We start from the raw sequence: 14,910 nt of genomic DNA on the forward strand, positions 1-14,910 counted from the left end.
TGAGAAGAATCACTGAAGCACTAAAATATATCATACAGATTTTAAAGTTACCATTTTGCATTTAGTTTCTTTCTTTTCACATTCGAGGAAAGACGATACTATTTGAACAGATCCTTGTTTAAATAGTATGGGGACAGTAGAGGCATTCTTTGAAACTTAGTTTACAACTTCAAGGATATTATTAATCACATACTCATAAAAATTATGACTGGGAGGTGTCAACTGGGAGTCAAGGATGACCTCCGGCAGAGTTCACCAGGTCCCATCTGTATGGGAAATCATGACCAGGCCGTACAGAAGAGGCCCCTAGGAGTGGCCTTCCCCTGACTACCTGCTGGTTCCAAAACACTGCCCAGACATCAGCTACACAGGCTGCCAGGATCAAACAGAGGCCGAAAACCACTCTTATTTCATGAGAATTTCTAAATTAGCTTTAACCGAATTACATTTTTGCTTTCAAGTTTCTCTATCTTAACAAAAGCTCAGGGAAAAAAATATTCATATTTGAATAATCAAGTAGTTACCAAACAAGACAGCAGATTGTCCTCCCTGTTTTACACTTCATAAAGCCACATTTTTAAACCTGCCCATCCTTCAGAATTGGCCAGATAAATAATATGTAAGTTAAAAATCCCAAGTGCCTCTGTGTTTTTATTCTTTTTTTTTTTTTTTTTTGAGACGGAGTTTCGCTCTTGTTACCCAGGCTGGAGTGCAATGGCGTGATCTCGGCTCACCGCAACCTCCGTCTCCTGGGTTCAAGCAATTCTCCTGCCTCAGCCTCCCGAGTAGCTGGGATTACAGGCACGTGCCACCATGCCCAGCTCATTTTTGTATTTTTAGTAGAGACAGGGTTTCACCATGTTGACCAGGATGGTCTCGATCTCTCGACCTCGTGATCCACCCGCCTCGGCTTCCCAAAGTGCTGGGATTACAGGCTTGAGCCACCGCGCCCGGCCCCGTTTTTATTCTTTAGTAAGTGGAGAGTAGGGTTACTTCTTCTTCTCTATTGTTTAAAGTTTTTATTTTGAAAGAATTTCAAATTTTAAAAATAGTAAATAAAATTACTATATATGCAGGTTCTACAAATAATAACATCACTTTTATTTGCTTTGTCACCTATTTTTTCTATGTATATACAAATACATAACCTTCTTTCTTAAACATCTGAAGGTAAGTTGCTGACAAGATACCATTTCACTTCTAAATATTTCAGTGTACATTTCCTAAAAGCAAGGTATGTCTCTTCTATACTTACAGTACAAGGATCAAAATCAGAAAAGCCTAGCGCTGCTAACACTGCTATCGCCTAATCTACAGACCTTATTCAAATCTCACCAACTGTCCCAATTATGACCCTTACTACAAAAGAAAAACATTTTTCTTCTGGTCTAGGATCTAATCCAGGATCACACGTTGCATTCAGTTTTCATGTGTCTTTAGTTTCCTTTGATCTACATAAGTTGTTCAACTTTTCTTTGTATTTCCTGACCTTGACATGTTTGAAGAGGAGAAGCTATTTATTTTGTAGACTGTCTTTCAATTTGGTTTGTCTGATTACATTCAGGTTGTACATTTGGTGCAAGAATATCACAGAAATGACTGTTGTGAGAGGAGTGTCTTTTTTTATTCATAATGAGCTCCTTTCAGCCATACCTGAGTTAATGCCAATGAGATGACTCTTGGAGGATGGGAGCAGGTGGCCAGAGGATGCAACCATGTGATTATAGAGTTGGAACTTTCAGCCCCAAAGGGGAGAGGGAGCCTATCTAATCAGGCCTTCATAACAACCCAAGGACACGGATCAGAGAACTTCTGGGTTGGTGAATAAATGGAAGTACTGGGTGGGTGGTGACCTGGAGAGGGTGTGGAAGCACTACACCTCTCCCCAACACCTTGTCCTATGCGTCTTTTCCATTTGGTTATTCTCAAGCTGTATCCTTGTTAATAAGCCAGTAACAGTAGCAAAGAGTTTCCCTGAGTTCTGTGAGTGATATAAATTATCACCTACAGCTCTCATCCTTAGAGTCACTTCACAAGTGCCTCTACTGAACCAGTGTTGACACTTTCTATCTAGAGTGTGCCACCTTCTACCAATCAACCACCCTGGACTCTCCTGAAAATTAATGAAATGAAATACAAAAGAGGGCAAGATGCTAAAGAGACATAATCAAAGATACTGTGTAACTTTGGGCCACGGATGGGGTTAAAAAACAATTTTTAAAAAGCCTTTGAGGGATAGCTGGGGAGACTTAAATAGGAACAATACAAGAGATGAAACTGTAAGGTTGCTGTCAATTTTCCTTGGAGTGTAATGATGGTATCGTGCTTTTTCGCAGAAATGAAACCACCATTGCAAAAATTGTGACAATGAGAAAAATCTGACCTAACCAACTTCATCTTGCTTTTAACCTTCAAGCTGCCCCCGTTCATTCCTGGGTGTAGGCCATACAAACTATGAGAGAAAATTAATGTATAGTTTAACTGTACAACAATGATAACGGCCCCTTCCCAAAACAAACCCCCTCCTTGCCTGGGATACAGACTCCATTTGTTAAACTAAGTTAGCCACAGATTAGATACTATGGCTCAGGAATCATGCAGCCAGACCAGTAAACTGGCTGAACTAGTTCTGTGATCTTGCCCAGTAACTGAAAGTAGCAAGAACACCTTGCCTCAAGCACCTATAATTGCATCCCCAAACCAACCAATCAGCATTCCCCACTCCCTAGCCCCTGCCCACCAAATTATTCTTTAAAAACCCCAGCCTCCAAATTTTTGGGGAAACTTATTTGAGTAATAAAACTTCAGTCTCCCATTTAGCCAGCCCTGTGTTTATTAAATTCTTTCTCTACTGCAATAATGCTGTCTCAATAAACTGACTCTACCTGTGCAGCAGGCAAGAAAAATCCATGGGGCAGTTACAGGAAAATGGTCTTCCACTTAGAAAGCCTGCTAAAGTATTCAGGAGTGATATGCCATGATGTTTGCAACTTTCTTTCAAATGGACCAGGAAAAATACCAAGGAGAGAGTGGAGGGAGGAAAGGAAAGAGGAAGCATGAGAAAGGAGGAATAAAAGGCAAAGAAAGGGAGAAGCAGAGAAAGCAAGTATCAAAAAAAGTTAATTAAATAATTAATCAATCTAGGTGAAGAGTATACAGGCACGCACAGTACTATTCATTCAACTTTTCTACAGGTTTGAAAATATATAAAATTAAAAAGTCTAAGAGAAATGTGTCAAGAAAAACCCCTCTTTGATAAGTCCTTTGAGTTTAAGAAATCACTGTGATATGTAGATGTTCACACCTTTCTTTGTGCTCGTCCAAGACAATTTAAAATATTTTAGGATGAGAAGATGGTTCAAGTGATATGAGAATGTACTACACATGACTGCAAATTGCTTTTCTACTTTAACAATACAGGCAGACATATCTTTAAGTCACAGCTGCATAGTATTTTATAGTAATAATGCACTGTAATTTATTCAGTCATTCATCCATTTAGTGGACAGTGGTTGGTCAGCATTTTGGCTACTACAAACAATGTTGCTGTAAATGTCATGGTGAACATGCTGATAATTCAATCTTTTAACTCTATAGGAAAGATTCACAAAAGATGAACAGCTGGGTCAAAGGGTATGTACTTTTATTTTAACATCTAACACCAGATTATTTTCCCAAAATACTATAACAAGTGATACTGCAAAGATGCCTGAGTGTGCCCATCCCCTTTAGTTCACCTACACAGGACATTTTCAGTCTTTTTAAAACTCATGCCACTCTGGGGATCATTTGAAGGCAGAACAAAGTGAGGTACTCTCAACAGATACACAGAGACACCTATGCGTCCTAAAGCAGTACTCATCATTACTTTCAAAAGACCAAAAGAGAAGCAAGAAAAGAAAGATATGCTAGTCTCTTTCTTAAACTCCCACTATACTTTTCCAATCCCCTATTGTGGCACCTGCTAAGTTATATTAATATTATACTTACCTGTTCATATGTTTTCCATATAAAGTATATTAGTGACTCCTTGAAATTAGGGATAGTATCACTTGCTCACTCCTTCACTCATTCAACAAACATTTATTAATCACCTAGCATGTGACAGATACTGCTAAGCACCAGTAACATGCATGCAAACAAGATAAAGATCATCAGTGCCCTCATGTGCCTAATAGTCTTACAAGATAACCCAACACTGCACAGTTAATTACACAATTAATATTTTAATTTTACAGTGACAGTAAATGCTTTGGAGAAGTATTCAAACAGGGTGCAATGAAAGCATATAACCTCAGCATACAGTATTAGAAATTACCTAAAATGGTCTTTCAATATTGTCTATCTATGGTTTATTAAATTTCATATTATTAAGGGATTGACAATGTGATTTATAACACATGATTTTTATTCTTATTTTAATTTTTTTTGAGACAGTCTTACATAGTCACTCAGGCTATAGTGCAGTGGCAAAATCTCAGCTCACTGCAACCTCCACCCCTTGAGTTCAAGCGATTCTTCTGCCTCAGCCTCCTGAGTAGCTGGGACTACAGGAACCCACCACCATGCCTGGCTAAGTTTTGTATTTTTAGTAGAGATGGGGTTTGCCATGTTGGCCAGGCTGGTCTTGGGCTCCTAACCTCAAGTGATCCACCTGCCTCAGTCTCCCAAAGTGCTGGAATTACAGGTGTGAGCCACTGCACCTGGCCTTAATTTTTAAATATGTGGTTTTGTAAGTATGAGGAGAGAGGAAGAAAGGATAGGAACTAAAGTTATTAAACAACATATAAGCCAGTGTGGTGCCAAGCCCTTTTTTATACTTAACCTCAGTTAATCCTCAATTAGTAGTGAGGATTTTTTTTTTTTTCGAAACAGAGTCTCACTCTGTTGCCCAGGCTGGAGTGCAATGGTGCAATTCCGGCTCACCGCAGCCTCCGTCTGCTGAGTTCAAGCAGTTCTCCTGCCTCAGCCTCTTCCCTGCTCTTTCAGCTTTACCCTTTTTTCTTTCCATTTGTTAGTTAACAAGTGATAGAGATTCTAATAAATATTGTGTGCTAGTGATTTGTAAGGCAGAGACTATCACTCCGTTTTTCAAATGTGGAGTATGAGATTCAAAAAGACAAAGTCATTTGACAAAAAAAATCACATAATTATTAAATGGTATCAGGACAGGGGCTATGAGCCCAGCTTTGTCTGGTTTCTGTCTACTATATCACTGTAATTCAAAGACAAAATTTCAGACTAAGCCTGGAAAAATCTACCTATACAATGCAATACATTTTTGACATGCGGTACGCACAAAATAAGGAAAATAATGGCAAGTCTACTTCATATTTTAGTCACTTAAAACCTGTAGTAACTGGTGAACCTATATATATATAGTATAGTAAGCAAATCAGTGGAAAAATATTCATTTAAATATAAAATATGAAAGGGTATTCATGTAAATATGAAAGAATACTCCTTTCAGAAGCCAGATGAAATAAATAACTTCTAGTTGGGACCAAAACCAATCTAACATTTTGACAAACTGCCCAGATACCATGCCACCATGTCGCATTATATCAGAGTTTAATAGAGATGAGTTCTGGCAAAACATTCTGATTCGGACTCTCAAATTCATGCTCCAGCACATTAGAGTAAAACCCAAATTAACCAAATATTTCAATTACCACAATAAAACTGTAGAGATAAAAAGGGAGAAAATTCCCAGAGAATATGTTCACAAATACTGTAGTCCTCCAGGAAAAATTTTCCCAAGTAACATATCTGTGTCTATTTCAACTCACATTTATAGATAAACATAGATAAAACTCACATAACCTGGACGTGTGTCCCAAACACGCACTGAAGTCCTGTCCACAGCAATATTATTTCTGTGGACAGGACTTAGTAACGAATGTGTACTGGTTATATACAGAAATACATACATTGGGCATATAGAGAAAATATGTATTTTCTACTTAAAACAGTGAAAATAGCAAAGTTATGAAGTAAGAAAACACTCCATAATCAAAGTTAGAAAAAAGAAAATAGAAAATGAGGTAGAAAGAATGTGAAGGGGATTTTTCCAATTTTTAGAGGCTCTGGATATTAATGTTGCTGATTTTCTTTTTAAATTATATATAGGGTCACTTGGAAGCTTATTATTTTTCTTTAGTTCACAAGGACAAATCACTAGCACACAATATTTATTAGAATCTCCATCACTTGTTAACTAACAAATGGAAAGAAAAAAGGGTAAAGCTCAAAGAGCAGGGAAGAGGCTGAGGCAGGAGAACTGCTTGAACTCAGCAGACGGAGGCTGCGGTGAGCCGAGGTTCCACCACTGCACTCCAGCCTGGGCAACAGAGTGAGACTCTGTTTCGAAAAAAAAAAAAAGGGCGTGGATTGTGGAGAATGGGAAGGGAGACATCCTCCTGACCTAACAAGGGAAAAACTGGAAGAGAAAAGTAAGGGCAGGTATGGATTACATAATGTAATTCAATATTATTAGATGAAAATAAGCAGGGAAAGGTAGATGTACAAATATAGTCACTAATTACCCTGGGCACTACTGTACAGTTGTACAAACTGTTCACTGCACACAGGCAGTCAGGGAGGTAAAGGAAAGGCCTGACATGCTCCTTTGCTCACCTGGGCTTCCTTTATTTTCAGAGCAGGATGTGCCCTGAAAATAAACTGCTTCTTCTTTTTCACACAAACTTCTAGTCCATTTGCTAAGTACCTAAAAGTTGCATCTACTGGAAAAAGAGGACTTTCAAAACCTGCATAAAAGTTCCATGTGGTCCTGAAGAGGACTGTGCAGTCTTACTCTACTACTATCATACCACTTCAGCCTCCAAATCTAACCTCCCCACCCACTGCTACATCCAGTGAGCCATGAGAAAAGGGCAAAACTATACAGAAGCCAGTCTTCCCTATGGAATGCTCTCAGACCATATTATTCATTCATAATTCAAGGGGAACTTATATTTTATACTTTAAGTTTGTTATTAAAGTCTGTTATTCCAAAGATAATTGATGTTGCACTAAAGTCATGTTTTCATTATTAATGGAAAGCTGCTGATAAAATTTAGAATGTAATTTAACTCCTTAAGGGGTATAAACATAACTGTACTTTGATTATGTCAGTGTAATGGCTGCTTCTAATTCATTTATCACTATACATGCTAAAGGCTGGTAGGCTTGCATCTTGTCAGGTATTATTAGAACTATCATATAGGTAAATGAGGTAACAAAACTGCATTTCCTAGAAGACAGTCTGTAATTTGCTCTAATCTCAGAAGCAAAGAGCTATTCCCTCTTTCCCCAAATTAGTCAAATATAGGTCACTATACTTTCTATCACTATACATTTTCAAGTTTTCTACTTTAAAACAAAACACTCCACAGACAATAATCTAGCAAAATTGGTCTCAAATTATACTGGTCAATGGTTCTTTACTTTGAAGGTTCTCATGTCACAACCAATACATGACTGTACCCACAAAATATTAGATGCTCATCTAGGAAAGATCAAATGTTGTAAGTTGAATAACCTAAGAAGTAGATGTAAAGTATAGGGCTACAAAGGAAAACAAAACCCCTATACTTAGTACAGTGGTGTGATTGATTTGAACTTTTCTTATTTCTCTTTAAGCACACAGTGAGCAAATGTGCCATGCATGTTCTCGCTGGTAAACCATCAGGCTGTTTTCCGGAACTGGCCACCATATATAATAACCAAGCGGTACAAATCTTTGTCTTTACCTCGAATAACATAGTTATCCAGTGCATCTTCCATTCTCTTCAGTGCCTCCGTTCTATTAGAGCCATATGTGATTAGCTAAAAACAAGCAAACAAAAAACCCCAACATACAGTTAGATCTATGTGAAATGATTCATTTTAGTAAAAATTAAAATATTTCATAACAGATTTCCAAATATATCTTTTAATTTTATGATAGTTCAGTTTTCAATATGCCAATTATGACTTTTTAAGTATATAAATATTAGAATCAAGCTATTTCAGACTTTTCTCCATTTTATTATCATAGTAAAGAGTGATTTTACAAAGAGAAAAATGTAACAGAAGTAACTATAGAAAAAATTTAAAAGGAGATAAAGCAAAATGTGAATATTAAAGATAGGATTTGAACATCTAGGGTGGTGGTGGGGATTAGGTAAGACTTTTTTTCCCTGTTTTTCTGTGGTTTCCAAGATACCCTGAATAGTTAACACTATCTTTTTTCTTTCTTTCTTTTTTTTCTTTTTTTGAGAAGGAGTCTCACTCTGTTGCCCAGGCTGAAGTGCAGTGGCACAACCTTAGCTCACTACAACCTCCGCCTCCCAGGTTCAAGCGATCATCTCGCCTCAGCCACCTGAGGTGCTAGGATTACAGATGTGCGCCACCATATACAGTTAATTTGTTTGTATTTTTAGTAGAGATGGGGTTTCGCCATGTTGGCCAGGCTGGTCTCAAACTTCTGACCTAAGGGAATCCAGCTGCCTCAGCCTCCCAAAGTGCTGGGATTACAGGCGTGAGTCACTGTGTCCAGCCCTTAACACTTTTGTAACTAACAAAAAATTTCAAAAATAAAGGTATAAAGAGAGATGACTATCTTAGAAATCATTCGCAGTTTTACACATAATATACACAGAAGCAAATGATGCTTGAATCAGAAAAACAAAAAAATTTTACTATTCTACATGATTTAGTGCCGACTTATATGTGTCTCTATAACTTAGCAATGAAATAAGACCTTAACTATTCATTAAAGATTTTTCTGACAGTTATATTAGCCTATCTATTGTGATTATTTTATTAGGTTTTACTAGCTCTTCAATATCAAGCAAATTTGAAAATTAATTTGTAGGCCATTTTTCTGAATAGAAAAACATTCATCTAAAAATGGAATCATATCTATTTAAAAGTCAACCTACAATAACTATATGCAGTTTTATTTTTAAATTAAATGGTGGTTCTCTAATAAACAAAAGACCTAAACCTTATTTTAATACTATTAAAAACTTAGACCAGGGTTGCTTGAGCTCAGGAGTTCAAGACCAGCCTGGGCAATATGATGAAATCCCATTTCTACAAAAGATGTAAAAAAAAATAGCCAGGCATGGTAGTGCACACCTGCAGTTAGGTGGCTAAGGCAGGTAGATCACCTGAGCCTGGGAGGTCGAGGCTGCACTGAGCCACGATTGTGACACTGCACTGCAGCCTGGGTGACCAAGGGAGACCTTATCTCAAAACAAAAAACAAAAACCAAAAACCAAAACACTGAAAACCTTCACTGAAAAAAGATTTTTTTAAAAGTTTGTTTACTGCAGCTAAAACATTAGAAAGGTCACTTGGGGAAAAACCATCTTGAAAAACGTGGCTTAATAAAGAAATAATTCCTCAGTATAGATGTATCACTTCAGAGAACACAGGATTTTCAAAATAAAATCCACAATCTTAATTATTGTAGTATTTTATATTTTATAAGGTTTTAAGGGTTTGAAGATCAAAAAATCATTCTGGAAAGTCAAACTTCAAAAAGACAGGTGGGCAAAACAAATCTTACTCTTACATCAAATCTACTTAAATAATTGGTAATTTATAAAAATGAAAAGATCAGAAAGTACTCTAACGAACGCTGCCTCTCAGCCCAACTTCTTGCCATTCATTTATAATCTGACCTCAAGTAATTTCGGCAAATGGCCAAAAAAATGACTTAATTCCTTCTCATTGCAATGAGTTAGGTTGGCACCATTGGTCAGATGCTTATTATTGTCATTTTGCGCATGTGCGTGTGTGATGGTGGTGGCATGATTTGATTGCGGAGGAGGAGTATTGCAAACTAACATAATGCTGAATTTTCTCCCAAGAGAAAAAACTTGCTCTGCTTTCGCATTTATATCAGTGCATAATTAGTTGTTTAATTATGGCACATTAGTCAGATAAAGGCCCAGTTTCAGACTTTTTAAATATCATCGATTTTTCAGAAGAAATGAAACAATCCATTAAGAAATCAAACTAACTTTCGAAATCATAGGATCATAATAAATGCTAATATCACTTCCTGGTTGGATGCCACTGTCAATTCGGACCTGGGGGGAAAAAAGGAAAAAATCAAAGTGACTCATATGGTATAGTTTTTTTTTGTAACCACAAATTTCATTTCTATAGAGAAAATGAATAGAGAATTTCAATCTCAAATAACATTTTACCTTCTGGAAAATAGGAAAACAACCTAAAAATACATAGAGACCAAATGATCTTGATCCGTTAATATGCAATGCAACATGTTTGTTGCTCTGCCACTGAATGAAGAAACTAAGAAACAGAAGAAAAAAAAAAATGAAGACTTCCTACATCACTCTGCCAGGGTGCTGTGGCTTGATGATGGTGTTTTCCAGCCGAAGCATGGCATGGACGATGCCCTAGTTAACCACACTCCCCACTGGAGCCTTCTGCCCGCCAGTGAGGCCTCTAGTGAAGCTGCTCCTCAGCTCCATTGGAACGTGGGCCTGGGCCTTTCATGTCTGTAACACTTTCCTTTTTTGCCTCACCCTCTCAACTGTAAAACACTATTTTTCTGTTACTGTTAGTCCCCTGAGGCTTTAATGTTTACACAGCTTTTCCTATGGCTTTGCTGTGTAAAGTCCCAATTAGAGCTCTGATTTTGTGATTTTCGTGGGGTGGGGGTCGGGGGATAGCACGAGTTCAAAATATTCTTTTGAAGAGGCTGATTGCTGTTAACCAGCCAACAAGTGAGTTAGTACATCGCTGATTCTTGTTTTCATTTCCCAGTTTGATACCAGCAGCAAGGCACAGAGGTTAGCCATGCAAAACTTTAAAAATGAGCAGTTACTGGGGACAGAATATTTATTAAATTATTAGAAAGAAGTTTTGGAATTTGAAGTATTTAAAAGCTAATCAAAATACTTCAGACTATCAGGCATATCCAATGGGTCTTAAGGATGGAGGAACTGAACCAAAGCTGCTGGAACAGCAGGACTTTGAGGCCCAACATTGTAAAGGGGTGGGAAGAGAAGAGCGGAAGCTCACACAGCCTTCCACCTGTGGCAAGAAGCCTTCCTAATAAACAGCAGCTCATCTGTCTGCAGCAAGGCAGAAAAAGGTCAACACAGCGGCTGTTAGGCCTTTAATATTTTAATTTAGGCAATTATCAAGGGACCACATGTAGAACCTCTTGTCTAGGATATCCACATGAGGGTATAATGATGGCTTTATTATACAGTGACATTAGAAGATAAGCTATAGTTTCATTTTCTTAAATTTCAAACTACTATTATTCTCTTTGTAAGGTTGTAAAAGGAACATTATAACATACCAGAGGGGCTTTTATTTCTGTATTTGCAAGCACAAACAAAAATACAGATATCTGTATTTGTATTCACATTTATATACAAAAATCTTAATTTTAAACAAAAATCATTCAGCAGACTTACGAAATATACTTGGCTCTCTATTTTCTGAAAACATATTTCAGGACATAAACTGATGTTCTATGAAATTCACAATGTTGACAAAAACTAGAAAAAAATTAATGGAGCATCTTTAAAAGCAATAAAAATCACAATCTGCCTTCTCCCCACATTAAATAGCCCCAAAATGGCAACTAGCAATCAGGTTATATAACAGAAAAGATATCTGTGAACTTTCATTTTCTTAATTTTAGTACCAAAAAGTTAAAGAGCTCATTTGACCACTATGTCATCTTTAAAACCACAGCATGCTTGCTAATGCTGTGTTTAAAATGAGACTGATACAAGTTCTAAAACTTCTGACTTCAACTACATCTATCATTTGCTATATAAACTGCTACAAAGCTAGGAGGAACTTTGATGTTCAACCCACAAATAAAATAATATAGACAATAAAGAATATTTACTACATTCTCCTGTATTTCCCTACTTAAAACTTACCATTGCCTTAACTAATATCATTCTGTAAGGTGTTACCTAGAGCTCTTATTTATAACTGTTATTTACTAATATTATGATCACAGAAGTTATGTCATCTTAACTTTAAAACACACAGGATAAAATCAAGATATATTCTATATAATCAAAACGTATCTTTGTATAAGCAAATCGGTATTTCCAATTAAAAATTGTACTACAATATGAAAACTCTGATTTATAATTTACTGTTTATGCTGATTTATCCAAGTAATAATCAGCTATATTTTTATTTCTTAACAACCAAACTAAAGTCAGATCAAGTTTCCATTCCTCCATGAAAGGCTATACAAATCTCCACTAAAAGCTTTAAGAAAAAAGTTGAATAAAATCAGAACCAAATTTCTGAGCAGAACAAAACTGTGGTCTGAAAGTAACAAATTTACAAAATATTATGATCAAATATAAAAAAGGAAATCTTCACCTCTGCCATAGAAATAAATTTCAGGCTTAATGAAGCATGTGAAAAGTACAAATCCTAAGTCAACTCTTAAGTATGTATTCTTGTGACCAAAAAAAGGTAAGAGCCAAAAATGGTTTTCTAAGGTAGACTGACTGCTCTAGTTTTCATAAGGCAAGGAAGAAAAACAAACAATAACAGCCATAACAAAAACACCCAAGCACCTCTGTATGAGATTCTCAAACCATTGCTCAGAAACCTCTAGCATAATTAAAATTTCTGTCTTCAGTACCACAGTGGACCCTGTGAAACTATCAGACGTCTCCCATCCTTCATTCTCAATTCACCTCTCCCCCTAAGCACAACTCCCAGCCTGCCATGTCTACCTGACAAGTGACAGCCCAATCTGATTAAATGCTTCCAAGGGAGGGGACTCATGGGCCTCCATGACAGGCCAAAAGTGATCACCATGGAGATACATAATTACAGCTGTCAACGCATCTACTGTCCTGCTGACATCAATTTGATTGCTCCCAGCAATAATGATAGACAAAGCTTAGTGTGCACTCTCCTGCACCCAATCACTTTATCTATTCCTTGGTCCATTTAGCTGACATGCAACATTCACACAAGCAAATAACAGCAGTAAGCAGAACATTTAAGGCATTTTAATTGTTTTTTCTTTCTATGGATGGCTCACAACTGCAAATGTTATTACATAAAACTCCTGCTGCAGCATTAATTGAAGAAAGATTTGGTGGGACGAAGACTGTAGGGGGTATAGTTTGTCCATTATCACTTGTACTTTCAACAGGTCTCACGTTTGAAAATTGCAAATTGCAAAAACTTGTGAGGGCAAAATGTTTGACATCCTGTTAGCTATTACAACATGGTGAAAACTTCTAACAACTAGAGTAATCATTATGAATTCTTATTTAATACTTCTTTTGTTTGATTAAAAAAGTGTTTAGATATGTCCCTATGATACTTGTTTTCTCATCTGCTACTTAATGTCACATAATGTCTGTTAAATCTTTACAATTTTTTTCCTGCCTTCTGGCTTTGAACACAGCATGGAGCCTCCAAGCCTAGAAAGGGTCAAATCCCTTTAGAAAGCACATGGGCAAAAACAATATAAAAAGTGAAATAAATCATGTATCTAATAACATCTTCAGATTTAGAATTCTTCCTGTAATCTTTCACCATCTTCATGCCCGTAATCAAAACGAATAATATGAATATTCACAGATGGTACAGCCTTGTCATCTACCAGTTAACATAATATCACATACATATATATATGCACTTATTACCTTGGTTAAGAGAAAGGGTATGTCCTTCTTCTTTTTTTGCAACAAAAACTATTTTTAAAATAGCTTAATATAGAAGAGCTATGGAATAAAATGGACAGTGATCACTTTTCTGATATAAGTAATGTGTACTCCTTAAAGTCTGTGATGTTTAATAGAATGAGGCATACTCTGTATGCCTTAATCTATTTGAATTAAGGAGCTGATTTTGTGCTTGAATTTCTTAACAAGTGACTATATAGCAGGGTTGGATTAGATTTATTGAAAAGATTAAATTGTAACACAAAATGTCATTTCTCATTCTTAGGATTCATGGTCTTTATTAGAATTTTGGAAAGAATTGGGCACACTGTAAGCTGTCATTTAGATGATCACATTTCTCCAGGCTTCCCCTGTCAACTGGATCCTGACTTTTTTGAACACCACAAAATACTGAAAAAATTTGTTTTCAACACAAAAACCATGATTCCCATGAATTTGACTTGTCCTTCAATTTACACCCTTTGGTGTTGACATGCTTTAACATAAAAGTATGACATAAATCACGATTTTAACCCCTCAGCTGGTATTAAAGCTTAATGACTTACACCAGGTAGATGTAATGGTTCTTGGTACTGAGACAATCTGCCAATAGATGGTAAACCAAAAGACTTGTAGGGGTCCTGAAAGTTCAAAGGAAAGGAAGCACAGTCTTTGAAATATAAATCTGCACAAGTAAGGTTAAATATTTACACAATGAAGAAGCATTTATAGGTCTATTTTCAACATGTGGTATTTACCAAATCACAGATTTCAGAGTATCATTGTCTTTTACTCTAGACAACTTAGAATGTACTTAAAAATCAAACAGAACTGTAAGCAGAATTTAGCTTGACCTTGTTCATACTTTATTGAAATTGGTAAAATTCCAACATTTAATAAAACTTCTTAGAATGCCTTGGGCAAAAAATAAAATAACCTAGGCCCTACATCAAAACATACTCAAGTTTAGAACAACAAACGTGGTACACTGAAGATATTTGCTTTCCTTCTCAAAACAGCTCACATATGGTAAAATTTGAGAATTTGGGTTCTTCAAATAAAAACCTGAAAAAAAAACTTAGCACATGCTACTAGATATGTACTTCATTTGTAAATATATTAGATCATCAGAATAAACAGGCTCAGTGTCATAATAAGAATACAAGTAATACTACTTAAAATATGAAAAAAGCAAGAGCAATATAGCCATGCCAAAACA

The 14,910-nt window shown here is 36.4% G+C and overlaps 1 protein-coding gene across 7 annotated transcripts in view; it reads right to left on the minus strand.

Annotated features, from left to right (window-relative positions):
• PCCA (propionyl-CoA carboxylase subunit alpha) overlaps positions 1-14,910 on the minus strand; it is a 445,241-nt gene that overhangs the window by 225,582 nt on the left and 204,749 nt on the right. For all 7 annotated transcript variants that reach the window (XR_012514288.1, XR_012514289.1, XR_012514290.1 and 4 more), the window contains 3 exons: positions 14,258-14,332; positions 10,014-10,082; positions 7,752-7,827 (listed from right to left, as the gene is read on the minus strand). Coding sequence is in view for 4 of the 7 variants with exons in the window: in XM_003928223.3 (XP_003928272.1) it covers positions 7,752-7,827; positions 10,014-10,082; positions 14,258-14,332 (220 nt within the window). In the remaining 3 variants the exon portion in view is untranslated. The remainder of the gene's footprint in view (positions 1-7,751; positions 7,828-10,013; positions 10,083-14,257; positions 14,333-14,910) is intronic.

The sequence above is a fragment of the Saimiri boliviensis genome, chromosome 16 (assembly GCF_048565385.1).
Source record: "Saimiri boliviensis isolate mSaiBol1 chromosome 16, mSaiBol1.pri, whole genome shotgun sequence".
NCBI classification, from domain to species: Eukaryota; Metazoa; Chordata; class Mammalia; order Primates; family Cebidae; genus Saimiri; species Saimiri boliviensis.